Source organism: Grammomys surdaster, unplaced genomic scaffold, assembly GCF_004785775.1.
Source record: "Grammomys surdaster isolate TR1022 unplaced genomic scaffold, NIH_TR_1.0 126059, whole genome shotgun sequence".
Classification (NCBI taxonomy): Eukaryota; Metazoa; Chordata; class Mammalia; order Rodentia; family Muridae; genus Grammomys; species Grammomys surdaster.
Genome location: NW_021620869.1, coordinates 6943923 through 6970660, shown reverse-complemented (window position 1 = coordinate 6970660; position 26738 = coordinate 6943923). Strand labels below are relative to the sequence as shown.

The following is a 26738-nucleotide window of genomic DNA, read 5'->3' as shown; positions in this document are numbered from 1 at the left end:
GCCCTCCCTCTCTCCCCTCCCTCCGACCTCTCCACCCCTCCTCCCTTCCTCCCCCCCTTCTGTGTGTGTGTGTGTGAAGCCTATTGGATCTATCTAATTAGTATTTGTATGAATCACCCCTCTCGTAGCAGCAGCTGACTCCCTGTAGCTCTTCCGTGTAGGGGTGGGGCTTTATGAAATTTTCTTCCATCCATTGGCATGTCAATTAGCACAGACTTTGCAGGTCTTGGGCAAGTATCAATGTTGTTGAGAGTTCAGGGGAGCAACATCTCTGTCCTCCTGTTCTGAAGACATCACGCAGCAGACATCTTGGTTCCTACAGTCTTTCTAGTCCCTTGCCTATGCCGTTCCTCAAGCGCTAGGTGTAGGGACATTATAGATGCTCCGTCTGAGGCTGGGCAGCCTAGAGTCATTTATTCTCTGCATTTTGGTCACGTTTTCAGTGTTGATTTCAATAGCATGGTTGATGCTCTTTCTTCCATCCTGTGGCTTTGAGACTGAGCTGTGATGCCTATATCTCTGTCTCAAGTTGTTCTCTTCGGCAGTGCTCTTGCCTCTGGTTGTTTTCTCTGGCCCATCTCTCCCCATCCTGAGTCAGTGATGGCACTGATGACAGGCCATGGCTTCTAACTGGGCCAGCTTAGTTGGATACCAGGAGGTTATCTCTGTTGAGTTTTACTCATGCCACGTGTGGCCCTCTCCCACCAGCTCTCTCTCCATCTTGACACACACTTTTATTCATCAGAACACTATAGTCTGATGTCTGCCTTCCACTGACTGCCCATTTGATGTTGGGGTAGAAATTAGCTTTATAAAGAAGGAAAAGGAACAAGAGTGTGTGTCAGGGGGTCAGGGTGCCAGCAACGCCATCATTTTGATGGATTGTGTGGGTCTCTGAGCTGTCAGCAAACTCGCAAAAAGGAACAGCAAAGGCCTGTGCCTTCCTCCACTTGAGACCTACATTCCACGGCTAGAAGTAAGGAGAGAGGTACTCAGGACCCAAAACATAAAGAGGTGCCCACCCTTGGGAGCTACTTCTGACCTTGTACACCCCTAAGACTAAGAGTCCCCGTAGAGTTTGTTAGTATGTCTCACTTGGTGCTGAACTGTGATAGTGAGCAAAGGCAATGGGTGCTCTCCAGAATTCTCAGGCTTTTCTCTCTTTCTCCTTATTCTCTTTGACCCCAATCAACAAAGCATTATTGGAAGGCTCCCTCCAAAGGACCTTGGACACTGGTGTCCATGGAAGTGGGATAAAGGCTGAGACTTCTAGGTTCCAGGGGTTCCTGCTTGCCTCATGTGCACACAAATACTTCTCAGAAAGTTCATCTTCAGAGGGAGGTTTTTAGCAACAAATCATTAAAAAGAAACCATCACCCTTCTTCCAGGATCATTCCATGCTTCACACAGCTATTGAGTTCTGTCCTCCTTGTTAGGAAGACTCAAACTCAGATGAGTTTGAGTGGATGATCATTATTGTGGGGAAAGCTAGGCAGCTCAGAGTTTCAAATGCTTCTTATGCAGAAAAGGACAGGGTCTAGTTTTATCCTCAGTTTTGTTGAGGAATAGACATGGAAAGAGTGTAGCTTCCAAGCTTCCAGAAGCTATCATCATGACTACCTGGGAACCACCTCCAGCCTAAGAAGCAGAGTGCTTCAAAGTCCCCATGTGACCCCTCACCCCATAGAAGGTCACAGGCACCCTTCTCCTGAGCTGTGTGTCATCAGGTCTTTGTGCAACTGCTTATATTGCTTGGCTTTGTCTCTGTTTGCTACAAGTGCAGTTGTGTCTGCAAGGACTTTTTGGTGAGTTCTTTATTTTTTGCTTAACACTACTATTTGGGGGACTGGTCCATGCTGATGCACATAGCACCTGTAAAGTTTTTGTTGTTGTCATTCTTCTGTATAGAACTCCACTATGGGCTTCTGCTTATTCAATCTCAAAGAGGCAGATACTCGGGTTTCTGGCTTTTGATGTTGGGAGCAAGACTATCTGGTATTCTTGGGTGTGTACACTGGATCTGTCTGGGGGTTGGGGGAATGTCCTTTGAGTTGAGGACTGATAACTGAAGATGGAATGTCTCCTTCAATGAATCTGAGTTTAAGCAAAGAGATTTATGGGGTCACTCATGTTCAAAGGGTGAGAAAGGTGGTGGACCACAAGGGTCCCCAGTGCCTGATAACCAAGGACAGGCTCACTTATTTTCAAAGGGTAAGGAAGGAGGCAAGGATCCCCAGTGAACTTGTTAGTATAGGGGTTGGGGATGCATGGTGGACTCCATCCAGGAGAGGAACCCCACCTTTTGGAGTGCATATCTAGCACTGGCCATGCTATAGAGGACAAGAACTTAGGGCTGGCTTCAAGCCAGTCTATCTTGTGAGGCCACTTGGACGGGAAAGTGGTCTGAGTACTTCAGCTGCCAGCACCCAGTGACCTGCAATTGACTGGGGCCTCCAGGAAAGGGAAGCCCCTAGCAGCCCCATTTCATCAGGACTAGAGATCTCTGAGGATGGGGCTCCACCTCCATGAGCTGAGAGAGTACAAGTGGCTCATGAGAAACTATTCTCCTCTTCATGGGTCCTCAGAGAAATGGCTTCATGTGCAATAGCTGTGAGGGGTGCCAGTTTACTCTCTCATCCATTGATAATGTGAAGTGTGAGGTCCTTCACCTTCCTCCTTATCTCCCATGACAACCAACTGTTGTGTAAGGCTTTGTTCACCTGGTGCGTGTAAAATGGCCTCTTCTGGGTGAGCTTTGTGTTCATTGCTTTCCTGTGGGCTCCTTTTTTCTTCTCTGCTCTGTCTCTTGATGTTTTCCCATTGGGCCATCTGCTTTGTTTTTACTGATTGACAGTCCTTTTGTATTCTTGCCACACTAGTTATGACACATAGCTATTGCAGATCTCTCATTGTGAGGAATGTGAGTATTTTCAAAATACTGTTTTCAAGTGTCTCGTTCTGCCAACGTAGGAGACGTCGCTGGCTTCTAAAGGTTTTGGCTAGTTGCTGCAGTTAGTTTCCAGTTGTGCCTAACCGCCTTGCCCATAGTAGAATGAGTTCAAATGTATGGCATTTTGGGAAACACCTCCTTTTAAAAAGGCAGGTGGAAGAGTCATGGAAATATGCATAGATAGTTTTTATCATCCTAAACTGTCATCCAACACTTCTGTTTCCTGATAACTGTGAAGACTGAAAAACATTGTGTGTGTATATGTGTGTGTGTGTGTATGTGTGTGTGTGTGTGTGTTTGTGATGCTATTTTTACACAAGACAACTCTATGCAACTTTTGGAAGCATTTTCATTTAGTCAAACAGTTTAAATGTATGTGTCAATAAAAATAAACTCAGATTACAGTAAAAGAAGCCAAGAGGTTGCCATGACAATCTTTGAAGGAGTGGTAGAACAGAGCATTCGTTAATACAAACAGGTCTGAGAACAAACAAGTAATGTGCTACTCCATGTTTTTCTCTTCACAGGATTTGGTGAATTTTATTCAGGCAAATTTTAAAAAACGAGAATGCGTCTTCTTTACCAGAGACTCCAAGGCCATGTAAGCTACAGGTTTCTTTCACATTTGCTTCTGTGATTCAGAGTACAGTATCACCAACTGTTACTACATGGACAGATGCCCACGAGTTCTTTCCTGTAGGTGGTTGCATCTTCTAAGTCCCTGATGGTGTGTGATAAACAGGGATTTGACACACCTGTAGTTGTTCCCTGGTCCTGTCCCTCCCTGTTGTCTTTTAGCTTTGGCAATTTAGCAATTGGGAAAGTCACTGAGAGAGAATATCACTCTCCACATATTGCCATGAGCCCAGGAGTCCACCCTGTCACACAACACTTTGCAAGCAAAGCTACACATTCTCCTTTGCTTATCTGAGTGTCACTTCTTCCCAACTGTGGTCCTTAGAACTTCCCTTCTAGCTGGATGTTTCTCTACCCCAAGTCTCCTGTGTTTTGGGGAGACCCCACAAACCTAACACACAAGGGGGCTTTTATAATGTTAGTGAGCTGGTGAGAAAATAAACAGATTTGATCTTGTGTGATACAAGACAAGGGACTCAAATGAAGTAGCAAGAAATACTGACACCCCTACTTCATCGTTATTTGACAAACTAGATGACACAGGCCAAAGATCTCTGCTGAGACCCTGGGGTTGCCACATATGGGCTAAGCCCAGAAAAGCTTCACTTCCATCCCTAGCAGATGTCTGTTTCTTGAGGGGTCCCCTGGAGGAAGATGCTGGAACTTCTTCCCTGCTGGGCACCTTTGAGATACTGTGTAGCCCAGCAGCTACCTCCTAACACTCTTAAAGTGAGAATCCCATGGATCCAGTCCACTCTGTTCTCCTCTCACTTCTTGGGTCCTAAGTAGAACCAGGAAGTCCACCATCCACAATCATAGCTCTTCACAATAAAACTCCCTGCACATACATGCTATCAACATGGCAGTGACATGTGACTACTGATCTTTTGAAATGTAGCTAATGTCACCAGTGAACTGAATTACTGACTACAATTACTCTTCATTAAACTGCAAATAGCCACTCATGGTTCATGGCCATAATAGAGATGGAAGTCGCTCTGAGTGGTTCAGAACTTTTATTCTGAGGATGTAAACTTGGGTACCAATGCCTCCCATCCTTCCCAGCTTCCCTCTCTGCTATCTCTGCCCCTCTTCCATGTGTCTATCCTCCAAGTTCTTTCTTGGTAAGCTCCTTTTCTTGTTTCTAAACAATTCATGCATATTGGTTCTTGGAGGGTTATTAGCCCATAACGGAGATAGACAACTTGCTTGGTCAAAAGGTCATTTAAGACATTACCCCTATCCTTAGCAGGGAAAGGGGCTCAAGAGCATGTCCTCAGTTATAGCAAGGACAAATGGGGTTTCTGTCACCCTGCCATGAGCTTGGGTGGCTGTGGACATGGTCAAATGAGGGTGGGATCAGCAGGCAGCAGCGATAGAATGAAGCAGCCTTGTCTTTGGATGTACCCTGGGACTTAGTAAGAGAGAGGGCTTGCAGAAATGGCTGAGTCCCAGCAGAGTCTGTCCTCTTGCCTAAGTTGAGTGAAGCTCCCTGGGGGTCTGTGCAAATGAAGGCAAGGATCCTGCTGGGGAGGGTACAGGATCTAGTCTGGAGCTTGGGTTTTTACAAATTTAGAAAACATATTTTAATGTCTCCACAGGCATTTTGAGTTGCTCCCTGCGGTAACTAGAGGTTTCCATTATATAGAGTTCCATGAGTTGACTTGAAAAGAGGAGAGTCACTATGAGGAGACAGGAGCATTACCTAACAGCCTGCAGTGGTTGGGTCTCTTGTGTAGTTAGAAGCTCTGTGACGGGATCTGTGGAGTCTCAGGAAGTCCTCTCTACTCTCACCTCACCTCTCCTCCTCTCTGTACCTACTTTCTTCTTTCTTGGTACTGACAGGACTCTTGTTGTGTGATCTGGAGGGAGAGGAGAACAGATCTTTTGGCCCTGATTCTGGTTTTATTCCCACATTTCCAAGAAAGGGACACCGATGTCAGTACTGTCCCTGTTGACTGTGGGCAGATGTTCAGGGTTTTGGTGCATAGACAAGGTCACCTTGATGCAACCTCGGTGCTGAGGAGTAAGGACAGTCTTGTCAGGGCCCAGGTCAAGTGTATGCTCCCCAGCAGGGTCCTGTAAGAGGTAGCAATAGCAACAGTTTCCTGGATTGAGAACAATTGCTGATGAAGACTCCTGAAGAGATGCCTTTATTCCTCATGATAGTCTCTCCCTTGGGTGGCTTTGGTGGCTAGCCTGACCTCTGTACTTCATATGGAAGGCTATTAGCTTAGAACCCCTGGGCCTCTGGAATGTAGCTGAGGCCATAACTTCCTGGCAGTAGAAATAGGCAGGTTTGGTTTGGCCATGCATCATCTTCTTTTGGAGTGATCATACTTGTCTACCGAGCTGTGAACTTCTTCTGTTGACTATTTAGAACGATTCCCATGAACACACTTCACTCTTATCACCTATAAATGAAAACATGACCTACTGCCAGACAGCAGTCTTAGGACTCGCCCTTCATTTCACTACATGCCAGACAAACTCAATGGTGATGAAGACCTTGAAGCACAGGGCTTCCTCTGCTCCATGACAGCTGTGTGTATACGTCCTTGGGTCTTGGAAGGGAAACTAAAATGTCTACTTGACACAAATCATTGAGGATGCTTGCAGATGTAAATTATTTACCAGAAGACTGATCAATGACACCCCTATGTGCTCGTCCACTCACACAGTGCTTGCTAGATGCCATTCTATTTTTTTCTTTTCTTTTTGTGACATGAAACACTTTAGTGACATTGGTGACAATATATAATAATATTCACATACAAAATATGATGCACTGTTAAGAATCCAGCCAGAAACAACCTTAACAAGATTTTCTCAGTTGATATAGCATTATGTGGCATAGCCTGTGGTGGGAATCTTTGCTCCAGAAGAGTTGCTCAGTTAACTTGTTTGGTTAATCGAGTGTGTAGGGTACAAGGCTAAAGTGAGGGAATCTTTTACACTGCTTCCATATCTTGGAGTAGGTCCACATCTTGGGACGTAGTCTATATTGTGAGAATGAAGACATGAATCCTCCTAGCCATGGTCAAAGGGTGTAAAACAGAACATTGGGCTTTTGGTCAGCCATGATGATGGTGGATGACTTTGTCTGGCTCCATGGTTCCCTTGTTCTGTCCTTCTGCACAAACTTCTGTCATACTGGTCAAATATGGGCTGCATTTGCAGATATTTTATTTCTTTTCAGCTGTTAGTCCTTCAGTGTTCCTTGACTTCATGCACCACCCTGAGCTGAAGGCCTCCTTTTCAGAGCATGCACTGTGCACCAGACTGACTTGATACTTTGCTTCATTTCCAGCCCTCATAGCAAGCCTGGCAGGGAAGAAGGGACTTTGCCAGGGCCAAAGGAATCATTTGGTTGGTCCTTTCATGTTCTTCGCCAGGTTTGTACTTAGACACTCCCAGGAGATGCTGAGCGATGTGAGGACAGGAAATCGCATAGTCTCAACTTGGGATATTGCAGATGTTATTTTATCATAAGCAGTGTTCTCAGATACTTGTTGAACAATTGTAGAGTATTATGGAAGGAGAGGAGGAAAGGCTTCACCACATAATGTGTATCTTTATTCTGCTTCCTGCTGTGCATATATGTCACATCATGGACAGTTAACATCTAATTCTGCTGTACTTTCAATGGGAGCAGCTGGTACCCACTACTGTAATTCTCCTTGTCTAGCTCTAACTATTATTGGCCCAAAGTCTCTGAAGCAGCTATTATCCAGTAGAGAAGGGTGATTTCTAAGGGAGAACTTTGGGCCCTGCAAAGGGACAATGTCTCCCCCAGTGAGTACAGCTCACAGGAAGAAGAGTTTATCTGCACCCAGAATAGCATCCCTTGCTGGGTGTCTGATAAGGCCGGCACTGAAGCACAATGCCTGCGTGTTGCTGGGCTCCTGTGATATAGTGAGGATCCATGTGAGAAGCTGAGTCAATGGTTTCCAGATCCCTGCGATCCATCCCTTACCAGCTTCATGGCTTCTTACACAGCCAGTGGGCTCTATGAGGGCAGTTTTCTGTTCTCTGCCTCTCTCCGATTCCAGCACAGGGTAAGCTTGTTGGCAAACAGATGATTAGCAATGGGAACAAAACATCAAACTAGTTTCTAGACAACCAACCAAGGTGAGGGAATAGTCTGGGAATGCAAGGCCATGGTAGGATTTTGTCTTGTGTTGACTGAAGTTAATAGTGCATTGTTTACCTAAGCTGTGATAAGCCATTTAAGTAGATGGAAATCTGTTGCTTCCCATGAACTTGGCTTGCTCAGGGAGAACATATGCAAGTGTGGTTATGCTCAGAGCCAGCACATCGAAGGCACCCAGATCAACCAAAATGAGAAGTGGAACTACAAAAAGCATACCAAGGAATTTCCAACAGATGCCTTCGGGGACATTCAGTTTGAGACTCTGGGGAAGAAAGGCAAGGTAAGCAACAGTGTCCTCCTTTCATATATGCGCTAAGAGCTCGGGCTGCCTGAGTTACCTTGAGTTGTCCAGTAGCGTGGAGGTGGGAGGGGATTGGGTAATAACTACCAACAATCGTAGAAATTAAAAGACAAGTTGTGAAAGTCAAAAGACTAGATTATGTTCAGTCAGAAAACTCACCAATGAAGGACGGGATCATGACTGGAGCCGTACCCTAGGCATGTCATGGGTCCATGTAACATCTGCTGAGCCTAACTTTTAGAGGATGGCAGAGTGCTTTTTGTGAGTGGTCTCTTTAGTTTGAGACGGCGATTCTGAGGATATACTGTAGCTCCAATCAGGGCAACATTTCTCCATATCCATGAGGTTTACCAGGCTCCTTCCATTAGAAACTGATCTTGCCCAAGTGTTTCAATGACAGCACAGTTCACAGGCTGGATGCCTAGATCTTGACCCCATGTATTTATCCCCAAGCCCTGACTCAGCAGTCCCTGAGCACACCCAGCTCCATTCACTGGGGTTCTGCCCAGGATGAGTCAGTGAGTCTCTCTATAGCCCTGCCCATCCCTTCCTTGACTCATCCATGTGTGCCAGGATGACTATTTGAGAACCCCTTAATCATCTCTCCTACCCTGCTTCCAATACCTCAAAGGCCAGATGGAATTGGGGGTTCACCATCTGGTTTGTGGAACCATTCAGGGTCACCTCTCCCTCACATCTTCTTTCCACTTTCCTATGAGGTTCTGGAAGCAGCCCTGCCTGGGACACTCTTGTGCCCCAGGAGCAGGGAGTCACTCAGCATCCCAGGGCACACAAACCTGGTGCTTTTATCCTGCCCCCCACAGTATTTACGCTTGTCCTGCGACACGGACTCTGAAACCCTCTACGAACTTCTGACCCAGCACTGGCACCTCAAAACACCCAACCTGGTCATTTCAGTGACGGGTGGAGCCAAAAACTTTGCTTTGAAGCCACGCATGCGCAAGATCTTCAGCAGGCTGATTTACATCGCGCAATCTAAAGGTACGCAGGAATTGAGAGAATACCCAGGGGTCATTCTGCACTGCATCTTGGGTGCTGGGGACAAAGTTTCCACATGTTTTCCCCGCAGAATCCAGATGCTCTTAGAAATGTGTGTGTGTGTGCATATAATTATATGTGGGTATGCTCAGTTGAGTGCAGATACCTTCAGAAGCCAGGAGAGGGCATTGGTTCCTCCTGGAGATAGAGATAGAGGCAGCTGTGAGCTGCCATTTGGGTACTGGGTTTGGATCCAGATCTTCTGCAAGAGCAATGTACACTCATAATGACTATCTTTCTAGCCCCGAAGAGATATAGTTGTTATTTTACTACAAATATAATTCTCAGGTGGATAGGAAAGACAAGATACTCTGGCTGACAGATTCACAGGGTGACTCTCACTCAGGTGTGGCCTTGATTAAAAAAAAAACAAACTCCCAGTATTTTAATTTAATTATTTACACATATAAAATTTTACCCAGAAGAATCTATTAAATCAAAAAGGGTATTCTGATTAGGTTTATCTTTAATCTCAGAGATCATTGATGTACTTTCAGAAGCAGAGGCTGCAGGATAGGTTGTGAGCACTGTGTGGGTGCATGACCAGACAGTGGTGGCTCTGACTTCATATGCTCAACTTAGTGGCCTCTCTCTTTTTGCCTTTTCATTTTAAACACTTTCAAGCCTTACAGAAATGTTTCAAGATGAATATAAATGCACACATCTAGATTATTGATGGCCAGCACTTCGTACATTTGTCTTCTATTGTTTTATGAATATTCGTGTACTAGGATTTAAGACCAAATGATTTTAAAGCAGGCTGCAGACATCATGACTCTTAGCAAGTTCACCGGCATGCATCTCCTAAGAGGAGGGTTGTACCTGTACATATATTTTAGTGTAATTATCGAACCCAGGGCAGTTTACACTGGTACTATCATATAATAGTTTATTGTGCCCCTTTAATAATGAGCTTTCTAAGTAAGAAACCTAGTCTCCATCTGGATTCCAAATTCCTCAGTTTTCTTACATCAGCACTGAGTCTCAGCCTTTGTCTGGCCTCACGCTTCGATGAGCATACATCAATAGCTTTGTAGATTGTATCTCAGCTTAGGTTTGATTGGTGTCTTTCTCGTAAGTGAGCTCAGTTTATCTGAACTCAATATTATTGGAGCTTCTTTTGCAGAGAGTCATTGACTGACAGAACTGAGAAGACACACTTTATCTTAGATATGAATTTCCCAGTGTATGTCTAAGGTTGTAGGCCCTGGGAACATGATAGAAGAAAATACACAAGGTCCCTGGCATTGGGGCTAGCAAGATGGCTCAGCACATAAAGGTACTTGCTGTCAAGTCTGAAAATTTGGGTTTGATACCGGGAATCCACAGGATGGAAGGAGAGAACTGAATCTTGAAAGTTATACTCTGACCTACACTTGGGCTGTAGTGCCCTGGGGCTCATGGCAGGATGGTTTTTGTAGGAGTCTGGAAGCACAGTACAAAAACCTTACGCAGTATGAGGTGAAGTTCTGTTCCTCCTCTGTCCTCCACAGGTGCATGGATCCTTACCGGAGGCACTCATTATGGTCTGATGAAGTACATAGGTGAGGTGGTGAGGGATAACACCATCAGCAGGAATTCAGAAGAGAACATTGTGGCCATCGGCATAGCGGCATGGGGCATGGTCTCCAACAGGGACACCCTCATCAGGAATTGTGATGATGAGGTATGGGTGAGGCCAGGGAGCTCTGCAAGATCACATGGGAGAAAGACCAGGGCAGTGGCTACGGCAGCGGCCCTCAACCTTGCTGATGCTGTGATCCTTTAGTACCGTTCCTCATGTGGTGGTGACCCCCAACCATAAAATTGTTTTGTTGCTACTTCATAACTGTAGTTTTGTTACTGTTAAGAATTATAATGTAAACATCTGATATATAGGATATCTAATCTGTGACCCCTGTGAAAGGACTGTTTGACCTTCAAAGGGGTTGCAAGTCAGGGGTTGAGAACCACAGGGCTTGGCCTGAGGGCTAGGGCTCTGTGATGGAGCCAGATCATGGGAAGCCTGCCTTATAAGAATAGCATTTTTACCTTGGCAATTAAAAAACAAGGGTTGCTGTAGGGATACTTAAGGGACTCCAAAGCATGGGGTAACCATGAGGTATTTTTCGATTAAAGTCTGTCCCCAGCAAACTCAGGTTAGATTTGGACTCATTGTTTTTATAACTACGATCCAAATCTGCCTCAAAAGAGTTCACCTGCAGGTACGATCTCGCATTGCTGTGCCAGAGTCTTGGGAATTCGAATCCATTATTGTTCAAATCTACATCACCAAGTGTTTCTTGAGAACTTATTAGAGAGTAGCAGGCCTCCCTCAAATCTCGTACAGCGTGTACTGGAGGCATGTGATGCCTTTTGTCATATGTGTCAAGCGTGGCGTTTTAGGAACAGCGAGAAGCTTCCAATTCTAACTCAGAAGATTTGGGGTAGATGTTCAGAAATGTAAATTTAATGCACATCTTCACCCATCTGTGGCTTAGTAGACATTTAGATGGTAAATGTTAAGAGATCTGTGGTTTTAAAAACCATGTTTCACTTTCCTGTCTCTCACCATTTTTAAGATTTAAAAGGGGCACAAAGGACCTAGGAGTCAACTCTGTGTTCTTCCCAGAAAACCATTTAGAAATGTATCAAGAAGATAAAATTTGTTTATAGAAAAGTCTCAACAATTGAAGTTATAAATTCATCCATGGAGAATTTAATATTAGGGCAGTATGTTCATTAAAATATTTCTGTAATAACCCAGAATTGACATGAATCTAAATATCCAACAATACTTGTGACTAGGTATTTATTATTAGATATTATAATCTAGTAATATTACTACAGAGGGAAGTCCCACACAAAAATGAAGTCAAACCATGGAGGTAGGAAAATACTACTTCTGAGGGTGTTTCAACACCATGCGGATGTTTATAATTATAAATAAGAAATTATGAAACACAGGCATGCAGAAAAAATAACTAAATGCACATCAACTCTTGATGACAACAACTCCTGGCTCTTAGAATTAAGTATAATCTACATTCTCCTCTTACGTTCTGCAGCTTTCGTTTCTATAGGAAACATAGTTTTCAGATGGTTAAATTATACCATTAGTTTTTATTTCTTTCATGTCTCCGATGCCAGTCTTTAGTGGATGATGTGGTTTTGCAGCAAACTGTTAGGTTGTTGTTGTTGTTGCTGTTGTCATCTTAATTTTGTTGACCACTTCTTCTGACATGGGCTTACTGGGCTCATGTAGCACTCACTGCTATGACGTGAGTAGAACAGGAACTCGGCCAAAGTGAGCTGAGTTCAAAACACTCGTGTGCACTTTAGACTCGTTTCTGAGTATTTTGTCTCCCGTCATCTGTTTCTTTTTAAATTCTTTAATCAATATTATATTTTTGAGTCATGAGAGTATTATACGAACATGAAAAAAAGACAGCATTTTTGCAGTCTGTCCGAGGCTGTCTGTTATACTTTTTCTGCTTGAACTTTGATGTTCTTTGTCAGGTACAGTCAGAAGAGGAAGCATATAACAAACACTCATTCTCTAATTTCAGTAGGGTCATAATAATGTCAGCCTATATCTCAAAGACAAGTGTCCCTGTGCCTTGCAGGGACATTTTTCAGCTCAATACATCATGGATGACTTCACCAGAGATCCTCTATACATCCTGGACAACAACCATACCCACCTGCTGCTTGTGGACAACGGTTGTCATGGACACCCCACAGTGGAAGCCAAGCTCCGGAATCAGCTGGAAAAGTACATCTCTGAGCGCACCAGTCAAGGTCAGCTGTTAGGGACCCAGAGGTCAGCCACGAGCTGTTGTGATGACAGCTTGTGCTGCATTGCTAGCTCTCTTGACTCCATGTCTTCACTGCTAAAGAAGAACTAATAGTTCTCCTTTCTTCAGCATCCCAGGAGTGTCTCTGCTGCAGAGTCACTGACACACATCCTTCAGCATGCTGAAGGCAGTAACAGATAACTTCTTACACTTTTGTATCAGTTCAGGAAGCCTGCTGGCTTTTCTTCTATTAGTGTTTAGAACAAGTGAAGCCCCTAAGGGAAAAATATGCATTTAAGAAGCAATTCACTTAGGTAGGGTTAGGTAAGAAGCCAGCCTACTAGTGTCACAACCAAAAGGTTATTTATTTATGTATGTGAGTACACTGTAGCTGTCTTCAGAACACAGGAAGAGGGTATCAGATCCTTTTACAGATGGTTGTGAGCTACCATGTGGTTGCTGGGAGTTGAACTCAGGTCCTCTGGAAGAGCAGCCTCTTAACCACTGAGCCACCTTTCCAGCTGCCCTGGAAGATTATTTAATGCTTTAGTTTCTATGGACTACCACGATAGAATCACCTAAAACATTGATTTTGCAGAAACTGAGTGCAATATTTTGTCTGATAAGCCATAAGTGTCTTCCCTTGTTGTGGACAGAATGCTGAAGGGTGTCTTGCTTTGGAGAGGGGTTGCCCTGTGCTTGAGTGACAGTGACTCACAGGACGTCCTCAATTGTTTTCCCTAAGGAAGCTATTTATAGATGCACTAACCTCCATTGAGAGAATGCCTCATTATGCAAATTTGTCACCCACTTATGAAAGGATAGGATTACACAAATGAGGGAGAGAATATGAGCAAACTTCAGCCCACTCTAATCAAATCCACAACTGTTGATGACGCACCAACTTCAGCATTTTAAAAAGCAGCGACAAATGGCAGCACTGCGCATGTCACACAGTTGATTGGCTGGTGCACGGTGATTCATTCCGTGTGATTTCTCCATTCAAGACCAAGGTCAAATCCAAGCAGCTCTGACCCAAGCCATGAGCTCTCAGAGCGGAAACTCCTCCCACCTCCCACCACTCCCAGTCCTTAAGATGGAATCCAAACACAGTTTCTTCTTTGTTTTACAGATTCCAACTATGGTGGTAAAATTCCAATCGTGTGCTTTGCCCAAGGAGGTGGAAGAGAGACTTTGAAAGTGAGTTCTGACTTGGTTTTCTGAAAGGCTGGTCTACAGCTTACTCAGTAGATGTCCCCCACTCACCCTCAGTCTTTTGGGTTTATCCGAGCTTTTAAAACTAAATTTCTAGTTACTGTATAAGATCAAATATACTGTGAGCTTTTCATACATGGACATCCTGTACTTTCCTCACGTCCAGCATCTCTCTCTCCCCATTTCTTTCATCTCTTTCCTTCTGCCACACAGTCCCTTCTCCCTTCATGGCAGGTGTGTGTGTGTGTGTGTGTGTGTATACTCTAGATTCTCCATACAAAATGAAATATGATTGTCTTTTCTTATTCAACATTATTGTCTACAGTGCTACCCGTTTCCCTGCAGATGACAAGGCTTCCTTTATAGCTGACTAAAACCCCATTGTTTTAACCAACACATTATCTATCTACCTATCGGGCGGCTAGTCTGTTTATATATCTTAGCTATCGTGAATAGTTCCATCGTGAACATGGGAACACTGGTGTCTCTCGTGTCAGCTGACTTAGATTCCTTCCTGGTGTATACTCATGAGTAGTATGCTGGGTCTACCTCTGTTTATTCTCATAATGACTGCACTAATTTAAACTCCAATCAGAAGCACATATGAGTCTCTTTTCTTTGGCACCCTTGCCAGCATGTTCTTGCTTTATTTCTTGATGCTAGTCAGTCTGTCGGGGGTGAGATGGCCAAGAATGTTAAACATATTTTTATAATTCTTTGGCCCTTGGTGGTTCTTCTTTTGAGGATCCATCTGTTGACTTTAGTTGCTCATTTGATGACTATATAACTTAGGGCTTTGGTACTTAACTTTTGGAGTTTATAGATTCTAGCTATTAATATCCTATTAGCTGTATAGCTGGCAAAGTTTTCTCTCCTATTCTGGTAGCTGTCTCTTCACTCCGTGGACTGTCTTCTTTGCTATGGAAGAGCTTTCTTATTTCGTGAAACTCCAGTTCTCAATTCATGCTGCTGTTTCTTGACCCATTGGGGTCCTTTCTGGAAGGGACTTGCTTCTGTATTTTGAAATGTTCTGCCTATGTTCTTCTGCCTTGGTTCAAAGTTTCAGGTCACATATTAAGGTCTCCAATCCACTTTTCTTTGATTTTGGTATAGGATGAGAGATAACCATCTATCTAGCCCCCTTCTTCAATTTTAAAAGATAACTTTTCTGAGTATGTTGATCTTTTTTGGCAGTTTTTGTTTGTTTGTTTTCCTGACTTGAGGTTTCCACTGAGTCCGCTGATATCTCCAACTTTTGTGAATTGGCATCCTTTTCTGCAACTTTAGATAGTGCTTCTATGGTCTTACCATTTTAGCTGTATTACATTGTGGAGAGATTTTTTTCCCTGGCTATATTTATTTAAGTTCCAAAACAGTTCTTGTATTTGAATGGTCCTTCCATTCCCGACTGGATCTTTTGCTATAAATTGTATTGGATAGCTTTTCTGTGTTTTAAGTTTTATTTGCAGCTTCTTCTCCTTGACAGTGTTACAAATTTGGTTTCTTTATGATGTCCCAAATTCTTGAAAGCCATGTTCATGAACTTTCTTGACTTTGTCATCTATATATACCAAGCTCTTTATTGAAGTAGGAAATATTTTCCTACCATATGCTGTTCCTTTACTAGACACAGGTTGCTCCTCAGCTGAGAAGTGTAAGGAGATGCATTCAGAATGGCATAAATAACTCCTGGGGATTCTGGACTCCATGTGCAGGAATCTCACGGCCAGGTGATGCTGCCAACATGGAGTGCCTGAATAATTCTGCACCTGTGACACTGAGTATCTGGTCAAAGACTCCACTTTCCCAACCATACCTTGGGTCTTGGTGTTTCTGTTGCACTAAATTCAGGCCTCTGGCTCTGTAGAAATGAACATCAGCAGGACTGCATTGTAGTTAATGGATACATTGGATACATATACATTGCCTTCAGAGCTCTTTTTTTTTTTTTTTGCTATAGGAATAAGATCTAAGAAAATAACAATCAACTCTTTTCTTAATTATTTCTACGCCCACCTCCCCTTTCCTGATTTTAGTTTAAAACTGGGGTTAGGATAAGCAGACCTGCACACAGTTACCTTCTCTGCCTCCAGGAACTCAAGTGCATCACCAGAGTTCCTAGCCCTTACTGGAAGAATTACCTGGAATCATAGATGAACACTCACTGTCTGTTCTTTTATTGAACAATGGCCTTTCATTCAACAGATATTTAGATGGTTTTGTTTTGTTTTTTTCCATTCAGGAGCTTTTCAAAGAAAAACGTTTTAAAAGAATTTTCAAGGAACGATTAAAATGAACCTATTTTTTTTTCCAGTGTGAAATGGCCATCAGACAAGTGCTGAAAAGGGAGCCATATAAAGAGGGGTTTCAGAGAGGAGGCGTGAAATAGATGTCCCACGTAGGGCTGAGCGTTCTGCAGCCTCTCATTCTCTGTACTTTGCACAGTTGTTCTCTGTGTTAATCTCCATCTACTGCAAAAAGAAGCTTCTCTGATACTGGTTGACTGGGTCACTAATCTATGGTCATAGCATTAAGTCACTGAGAGTCAGTTGAATTCTACACCCACTTAGCAGAGTGACAATCATAGGTTCTCCCCTAGGGCCTGAGTGTCTCACCACAGGTTCCTGCTCCAGCTCCTGAACAGTTCTGGGTATGGGTTTTATCTTGGGGAGTGTGCCTTAAATCCAATCAGAAAGTGATAAGTTATTCCCATGACACTCATGCCTCCTACTGGACCAGTGCGCATGTCTTGCCTGATCACTTGCTATTGTAGCTCACGGGATCCACAGCTGGGTAAGACTGAGGATTACTTTTCTACTCTGGTCGTGCATAGCGCTTTCCTGCACTGTGAATGCTAGTCAGTAGAGAAGAGGTTTCCAGGTCAGTATTAGCTTGATTTCTCCATGTTCTGACTCATGTGGGTGGTGTCTTTAGAATAGGCTCTTATTGTCAAGGATAACACCCTGTAGTATTTGGGGAGGGCGTCTTTGGAAACTCACTGGCCAACAACTCTTCAAAAAGCAACCCATACCTTTTTTTTTTTTTTTAATTAGTCTGTGGTGTCTCGTAGAGCCTTTGCTGCCTATTTATTGGTTGGAATGACATAGGAGGAGCTGGTGGAAAGAGTGACCAGAATCAAAATGCATTGTGTGAAATTCTCCAAGAACTAGAATAAATGAGAAAGAAGAAAGAGCAGACAGACAGTGATGGCAGACAGCAGAGGTGGAGAGAGATGGTAGATCAGAGCAGTGGAGACATGGAGAGAGATCAACTGGGAGATGGCTGCATGCCTTCTCTTTCTCTGAAACTTAAGATTTGAAAAACAGACTTCTTGTCCTAGGGAGGAAGGAAAGGTAAGAAATCTGCTGCAAGTTGAGGGAGGAAGTCTCTACAGCATTATTTATAAGGTCTATCCAGCTTGTATCTGTCCCACAGAAGCAGAGACAGGAGATCAGGTGGTTAACTAACATTGAACTAATGTTTCTCGGGCTCCTCGGCCCCACATCTTTTTAGCTGCTACCCAACACTTGCCCTTAGGTGCCTCTTGAGTGTGGACTCTGAGGCATGTGAATAGACTTCCAGCCTGTTCCCTCAAACTCAACATAGCTCCACGCTCTTGGCCTGATGGGCTTGTTTTCTCTATGGGAAACATTCAGCCTGTAAAGAAAGGGGCTTGCAAGTTTTTCTGTGCCTATGTGTACGTTAATCCCTTGATCTTGAAGTTACGTGATGAAAAGTCTGAGTCCTCTCTTCCGTCTTCCACAGTTCTTACAAAGAAAACATTGGTGGGAGAGGTGTTTACCCAGAAAGTAATATTTCAAGAAACTTCTTGCAATAAGTGAAGAAAGGAAGGAAGGAGTCAATGCATAAATCACATGGCTAACTGCTTTCAAAGTATTTTCAGGGCATTGATTATTTCTTTTACATAAGTTATCAATAATAAGAATATTTTCAAACTACCTCTTTATGGAAGACAAACTATTACATTTTTATGGAATTTGTCATTTTTTCAGGTTGTCAAATGTTTGGCTTACTTTTCCCATCCATGAAGCCACTGCGGTTGGTTTGATTTTGGTTTGAAATAAACGCCATAATAGGAAAGGCAGTAAGAAGCATCAAAGCATCCTCTTCAACGGCTTGTTTTAGAACCTTGGGATTGAGCTGGACCATGTTGATCACTGCAATCTCTTCTGTCTGTCCAATCCCCTCCCCTAGGCCATCAACACATCCATCAAAAGTAAGATTCCCTGTGTGGTGGTGGAAGGCTCGGGGCAGATTGCCGATGTGATCGCCAGCCTGGTGGAGGTGGAGGATGTTTTAACCTCTTCCATGGTCAAAGAGAAGCTGGTACGGTTTTTACCACGCACTGTGTCCCGACTGCCTGAAGATGAGATTGAGAGCTGGATCAAATGGGTGAGTTTGGGGGAAGATGCTGGGTATGGATAAGGCAGGTTTCTGAGATGGGACAATGTCTTATGTTTTTGATTCCACTAGCAATGGTGAGTATTTGGGTTTTCTTCGTGACTTTGAGGCTTGTTCTCTGGTCTATACTAGGTATCTTGCTGGAAATTGAAATTTGGATAAGTTGTATACTCTCCAATTATCTGTTCTTAAGAGATAAACTCAAGCCCTTTGCAAAGCTTGTTTTTCTCTTGTGCCACAATGTCAACGCATATGCTTCTGTGTTTGGTATGCATCACAGATAGGGAGGAACGAAGTCCCTAGAAATGCAGACTCTACCCAGAGTTGACATCTGCAAGAGGGTTGCTCGCTCATAAGCTTGATAGAATGGTGGGGTCTGAAGTGGTCAGAAAACAAATCCTTTCTAGATTAAGCCCATTGTCTAAAATTTAGAAATTTGGAGCCAGGAAGTATGGTTGAATTTCATCCCCACAGCCGAGAGACAGCACTTGTGCTGGGCTAGGCCTTGTCTATTGATGGCTTGTGTGATCATATTGTAGGTTTTTATTTATTTGTTTATTTATTTGTTTGTTTTAGATTTTCACACCAAAAGGTAACACTGGCAGTTTTGTAGGAATGTTCTTGCAAGGATTATGGTTTGTCATGTCAAAGTTTAGCACAAGAATCAGGCAAATGGAGATAAAGACTGAAATGTATGGAAGGTTGAAGGCAAAACCGAACAAAGAGAGGCATCCAGCCATAGGCATCCTTCCTTGTGCTGAGTCCCGAGTGCAACTGGTTGAGCCCACACATCACAGTCAGTACATGACAAACATTGGTCTCCTTAGATCAGAACATCACATTCTGCAAGCAACAGATACCGGGGAAGATAACTATCATAGATTTGGCTGGGGAAGGTCAAACTTACTGTCTACCCGGAAATAATAAAGTGATAGAGAATGGCCAGGAAGCTCATTCCTTGATGATATTTCCACACAGAAATAGAGGGGAAGTGTGCTTGCTGTCTGAAATGCGATACATTTCTGACTCTCTACACATTACACAGCTGTTCAGTTTTAGTTAGTCCTAACAGGTGAACAGATAAATGTTCATCACCAGTGTTGCATACCAGTCACCTCTCTCCGTTTCCTGTGATAGGTGAAAATAATTCAGTGACCAGTGCAAGAATACCCAGAGAGGAAGAAATGGATAACTTCAGTTTGCCTCTTTAACGTGGAGCTGAGTCCATTCCAGTGGCTTTCTGTTTTAAGCCTTCCACAAGTTGACACGTGGAGTCTGGTTCATATCATATCCAAAGAATGAAATAGTCCTAATGGTCCCTCCATTCTTTTGAGGGATTTTGAATTCTACTTCAAGAAAACTATCATAGCCAATTCATCCTAAGCCAAATGTCAGGCTAATTTTGCTGCCTTTGATTATATTATCATTTCTGTGATTCATAACTAATTTATATTCACATCTAATTAAATATATTTATTTCTAATCATGTCAACCAGAAGGCATACATAAAATGAAAATTACTCTGGCATTTTAACTATGCATTCATATGGAGTTATGCAATTGGTACAGATTTCCCAAAAGACCTAACTTGGGAGTGGGATTATTAACTAATAAGTATGTAAATTAGTGAAATACATAAACAACCTCCCAGTGTAGTCTTGAGTGACCTCGCTGGTCACATGGATGGCTGACTTCCAAAGCTGAACTCATGCTTACTCCATCTCTCCAAGAAATCCCTATGCCAGTGTCCCTGGGAGCACACCTTGTCCCCAACAGCTCCCTCACAGTGATTCCACACAACTTCTATGAGCCCATCAAGATCTCGAGTTTTTATAGTACCTGAATATTAGCCACACTAAATACCATTCACTTAAACACAAAAGGTCCACAGAACCCTCTCTAGGGCTGTCATTGTGCTCTGTATCTGTGTTTGTTTTCTTTTCTCCCCTTTTTATTACAAAATCAAAGATGTCATACCCCAATCGAGCTGCTTTGTGACTCTTAACCCATGGTGGCTTCTCCTTCCTTCTCTCCTATACATTCTTTTTTCTCATGGTCCTCCTCTCCTCTCAAGCCCACAAAACCTAAATTCCACCTATGTCTCTTCTGCCCAGCTATTGGCTGTTGGCATCTTTATTTGTCAATCAGAACTAACTTGAAATTAGATGTTTTTTCAAAGACTGTTTTAAAATTAAACACTACAGAAAAAACACAAAGGCTAGTTGTATTTGTCTCTCAAAAAAACAATAATGTAAGTTATTGATCTCTCTAGTATCAGGTTCTCTTGCTTCTTGTTTTCCTTTGAATTATTCATCCCTGCTGTCTCAGACTTCATGGCCAACCACATTTAGAAGGCTTCCATGGTCTTCTGTTGCCTGTTCTTCATTCATTTACTTACCAAACAATTGGTATCTTTAGTGTGTCAGGTTTTATCTCTCTCACACATACATTCATACTCACTCATCGAGAGAGAGAGGGAGAGAGAGAGAGAGAGAAACAGACAGACGTGCATACATGCATACACACAGACATACACCCTTACATACACACATACAGAGAGACAAACAGACATGTATGCATACACATTCACATATAGACATATAGACAGACTCACACACTCACACACTCACACAGAGAGAGACAGACATGCACACACACAGACATATAGACACAGATATACACATAGACACAGACAGACAGACAGACAGACAGTTACATACACCCTAGTTAAATTGATCTTTCACAGCACTATTATAGGAAACTTTTGGTGTGTGTGTCCCTATATAACTATCACTCTGACCACAGTAGTTGTTGTGGTCAAAGGGTCATTTATATAATTCAGAAGTTAGAGGCTGTGGGTTCAACTGATGTAGGTGAGGAGGAAGTTCTAGAATCTTCAATAAGTGGTCACTAAAAACAAAGATGGAATAATCATAGGTGGGAAGACTCATATAAAAGCCTGCTTCCTCCCTGGGGAGCTATATAGATAGTAATGGTTGTTGGGGGAGGAAGAGTCATATTCTCCACTGGTGCAAAGTTGCCTGGGCTCAAGTGAGTAATCCTTCACTGATGTTCATATAGGCAACTCCAATTAAATGCGGTGGGACTTATCGACAGACAGACAGACACTCACACAAGTGCACACACACAAACATACATATGCACACACAAATACACACGTGCACACACAGACACACACATACACACACACAGACACACACACAGACACACACATACACACACATACACACACATACACACACACGAGGGGGAAGAGATCACAGCAGTAGAAGGGAAATCTGTTGAGAAGAAAGGGTTTAGAGGGAGTAGGGAGGGAATACAAGAGGATAATGGGGGTTAGAATCAAAGTGTGTGTGTGTGGGTATGAAAATGTGAAAGAATAGATTCATCAAAAAAGAAGTTTATATTTGTCATGCCTAAGATCCATTGATTGACAACATTCTTCATGACATATTACCAGCTCAAAGAAATTCTTGAGAGTTCCCACCTCCTCACAGTCATTAAGATGGAAGAGGCTGGAGATGAGATTGTGAGCAACGCCATTTCCTATGCACTGTACAAAGGTGAGTGGGGTCAGCTCACTTAGAGGACATCCTTGGAAGATAAAATGACTGCTGTATAAGGGGAACTTCCTTGGATGGATGTAGTTCACAGAATAATACAATTTATGTCACTAAAAGGCTGATCAAGGACAACCAAGGTACTCTGCAAGCAGCTGTTTCTGATTGTGGTTTCAAGCACTTTTGGGGTCTCAGACTCCTTTAAAAATGTTGTAATGACTTTGTACTTCCAGGAGTGTGTGCTCACATGCTTCACATGCACACACATGTGCTACACACACACACACACACACACACACACAAGCACACACAAAATGTTGAATTCAACTTCAGGGGTTCACACATCTCCTGAAGGTTATGACTGACCTCTAGGAAGAACAAGACTTATCTGTCTTAGAATTCCATCAAAGTGAACCAGATGTGGTGGCACATACCTTTAATTCTAACACCTAAGAGGCAGAAGTGGGTAGATCTCCATGAGTTCAAGCCTGCCTGATAGTGAGTTCTAGAAAAGCCAGAGCTATGTAATGAGTCCCTGTCTCAAAAATGGTATTCTATCAAAGTGGAATTACCTGTAGTAAATAGATACTAGTAAAGCCTTGCCTTTTAGATAGAAATACCTGACCAATAAATGCAAAGTATGCAAAGAAAATCTGGGACCACAGGGTATAATTTCATCATTAGGAATTTATTAGAAGATTCTTGTGCTGGTCAGAAACTTGTCAATACTGATATTTATTCCAATAGAATTAGGTCTAGCTAGATACCTAGATCTGGAAAATATCCACTCTGGAAAAAGCCATGTGTGCTATATGAGCTCCTTTCATTTCTGATGCCAAATATCTGACAAAAGTAACATAATGGAGGAGGACTCGTTTTGAATCGTGGTTTTAAGGGATGTAACCTACCATGGAGGCTACAGGCAGTTCTGTGGAGGTTGGAGCAGATGGCTAAGACTCCTCACTTCTTCATATCTGGATGGACTAGGATGGAGATCTAGAGATGGTAGATGTAGAGATAGGTAGACAGACAGACAGACAGACAGATGATAGATAGATATGATATATGATTGATCAGTACATTGATTGATAGATTGATAGAAAGCTAGGTGAGAAGAAAGAGAGAGTAGGGACAGAAAAAGGAGAGAAGAGATTGGGTATGAAGTTTGGTCTCTAAGACCTGCTTCCTGCGACTCACTTGCTCTAGCTAAGCCCTGCCTCCTAGATGTTCCACAGCCTCTCAGAACTGTGCCAGTAACTAGAGACCAAGAATTCAAGCACAGAAAGAAGCCTGTGAGAAGCATTTCGCACTCAAATCATGACAAATACATTGTTGTGATATGGCTAATTGTTTTGTAGATTTAGGTATAGGATAAATAAAATATAGCTTTTGGAATATAATACTTACGGAGCCTCAATCTATAGAGACATGTTAATATACCCTAGTTACACTGTATTCACATGTAACAAAAAGGTATTTTGATATAGGTTGATCATTAGAGACTCCAGGGCATATGCGATGCAGTTGAGAACGGTGACAGTAAAGACATGACAGTTTTGTCTGATTCCAGGGCTTCGACAAGTGGCTCTGATAGTTGGACATAATAGCTTGGCTTCCTTATGTGTGGCCCGCTGGTCTGTCCCTTTTCTTCCTCCCCACTTCCAGCCTTCAGCACTAATGAGCAAGACAAAGACAACTGGAACGGACAGCTGAAGCTTCTGCTGGAGTGGAACCAGCTGGACCTTGCCAGTGATGAGATCTTCACCAATGACCGCCGCTGGGAGGTAGCAGAAGCCTCAGGGGGCAATGGTCTCAACAGGAGATGTTCTATATCCAACGGGGTCATCAATCTAGAATCTTGTTAATGACTCTGTCCTGGTAATATCAGTGTTGACCAGCCTCACTTTCCTTGATTGTAGAATGGGATAAAGATGCTGACTTAGTAGGCTTCTTGCAAACAGATAACATAGCTAATGGCTCTAGTAGGCTATCCTTAATATATGGCCCTGTCTGATGCGGAACCATGGGTCGGCTCTCAGGAGGGGTTGCGTGAAGGGATGGGGACTTACTGTGGGATTATTAATCTGGCTTGACTAAAAAGATCAAGACAGCCACATTCTTTTGCCACCTCCTCACCTAGCAAAATTCTGGAAACAGATTTGTCAGGGATGAGATGTATGAGGAGAGAGTGGAACAACTTTGCTGAAGACACTCACCAGTGTCTTAGAGTAAGGTTCCTGGGATTTCCTGGGTCAATGAGCACTTCCAATATGGAAGTTGCATGTGTATTTGAAAACTATACATTTCCAGCAGACTGCTTTGCTATATTTTCCATTTGATAAACATTTTAGGAGCCCATTAATGGGCTTGCATGCATCTAAAGTTCAATCAGCCTTGGAAACTCTGCTCAGGAGGAACAATTGAGCCATCAAACAGAGATTTACAAGGGAACATGCTTGTGTTCAGCTCTTCTGAATTAGGAGAAGTTATTAAGGGAAGCGAGGATAGATTTGATTTTACACATGCCTGTGTGGATTTGAAGACGTACATAACTCAGTTTCTATCTTCAGCAGCCAGGTTAAGAACATACTCTCAGACACATCACTGTATCAAGACTTGATTTACATTAACATATGATCAGTTTTAATGACGGCAGTAGAAATAGTAATGGCTCATGAATTTTTGAGTTATTCATCCCTTTAGCAAACATTGTGTGGTGTTTGGTCTTTGCACTATAATGAACCCTATTACACATCACAAGGCTTTAGTATAGCTGCATTAATAGATTCATAAATGAAGCCCTCTGAGAGGACTATTCTACTTAAATAAGGTCAGGTGGTAAATAAACAAACAGATACTTGTGAACATTATACATTTAATTTTATTAACTCGTATGACGGTGGTTGGGGGAGGAAAGACATGGAGGTTAAGAGTTTGAGTGCTGGAATAGTTATCTGTGTGTCCTTGGGCAAGGTCCTCAGCTATGCACTGTCAGTTCCCTAGTACAGTACCATGCTGGAGCCAACTCATCCTGACTTGCAAAAGCTAGCTGCTAAGTTTTCAGAAACTTAGGGTGTTGGTTGTTGAAAACAGTCGTTATTAAACATTGGATCATACAACGTTATAATTTGAAGAAATTGTGTGAAAATCAAAAGTAAGATATAATCAAGGCTAATGACTTTTGAGGACGGTGGAGAAAGCTTAGTGGGCTAGGGCATTTTTTCTGCAAGCATGAAGCCCTGAGTTTGAATTGCCGGCAGTCACATAAAGATCTGTGTATGGCTGTGTGTGTGTCTGTAATGCCAGCATTGAGGGATGGAGACTGGTGGATCTTAAGAGCTCACTGGCTACAGAAGCTAGCTGAAGAGGCCGACTCTATGTTCAGTGAGAGGTTCAGCCTCAGGGCAATAAGGAGGCAAGTGAAAGAGGAAGAGATGTGATGTCTTGCTCTGGCCCTTTTATAAGCACAATCGGGGCACGCATCTGCATGCATGCATGCATGTGTGGGCACACACATACACCTGTGCACACATGCTTGCACACACACCTGAACACACATATCTGCACACACACCTGCACAGACACACCTGTACACACATACACACACACACACACACCTGCACATATACAGCTGCACACACACACACACACACACACACACACACCTACACACATACACACAACTGCACTGCACATATCCAATGCCTTCCCACCAACTCATGACTTGGGGGAGGATACTTCTGCTGCTACTGTCTACTGTTAGAACCCTCACTAATGTGGGCCCCTGCTGTCTAGTGTGGGCCCACTAGTGTAGGACCCACTAGTGGGACCCTCCAGATCTGTTTCCAGTTCTGCGTTTAGAGGTGTCACAGTAGTAACTGAAAACTCACCACGGCAGGAGTGTGTGCATCATAGGAGTCAGCAGACACTGCATCAGAGTGTCTATTTCTCTCAAAGAGCTATTGCTAAAGATGTGTCAGGCTTGCCTGAGAACACAGAGACTGGCTGTAACACCTTTCACATTGTATTGTTACACTGATTAAATTAGATGGTGTTTGTAAAGGACTTAGAACACTGGCTCTTACTAAGGTCTCTGTATACTATTATCCACTTAAAAGGAAATTTTAAAATGACATCAAGTGGTGCTTCACAACACACATAGTGGTTTCCTAACCACTCACATCAACCTTCAGCCGAGATGATCTCCTTTTGTTGACAAATGAGTCAGAGCACCATAGATGTTACTGGATGGAGGCTCGTGGTGGCGTCTGGGGGTGCTGCTCTGAGCTTGAATCTCTGAAGAAGCATGACCTGGGCTGTCTCATTTGTTTTCACCAAGCAGAACAAAACAAACTGAGGCTCAGAGACAGAAATCTTGTTCTGACTCATTGAACTAGAGACTGGTAGAATTGAAGTTTGAAAACAAACAAACAAACAAGTGTGTCTGTGTGTGTGTGTGTTTGTGTGTGCGTGCGCGCATGCACGCGCACGCACTCAAAGCCTGTCTTTTCCTGCATGCAAGTGGTTCTCAGGATGGTCCTAGGACCAGTGACAGTATAACCCAGAAACTCGTTAGTAGTGTAAACTTATGTGTTCCATCCCAAGCTTGCTGAGTTAGAAAGCAAGGTTGATTGCTAGCAGTCTG

At 43.1% G+C, this 26738-nt stretch overlaps 1 protein-coding gene across 1 annotated transcript in view; it reads left to right on the top strand.

Moving 5' to 3' along the window:
- Positions 1-26738, top strand: part of Trpm8 (transient receptor potential cation channel subfamily M member 8) — an 83493-nt gene that overhangs the window by 12590 nt on the left and 44165 nt on the right. Inside the window, exons 3-11 of the mRNA XM_028755379.1 lie at positions 3478-3551; positions 7863-8019; positions 8865-9042; positions 10593-10765; positions 12705-12879; positions 14008-14075; positions 18306-18503; positions 21994-22096; positions 23759-23877. Of these exons, the coding sequence (XP_028611212.1) occupies positions 3478-3551; positions 7863-8019; positions 8865-9042; positions 10593-10765; positions 12705-12879; positions 14008-14075; positions 18306-18503; positions 21994-22096; positions 23759-23877 (1245 nt within the window). The remainder of the gene's footprint in view (positions 1-3477; positions 3552-7862; positions 8020-8864; positions 9043-10592; positions 10766-12704; positions 12880-14007; positions 14076-18305; positions 18504-21993; positions 22097-23758; positions 23878-26738) is intronic.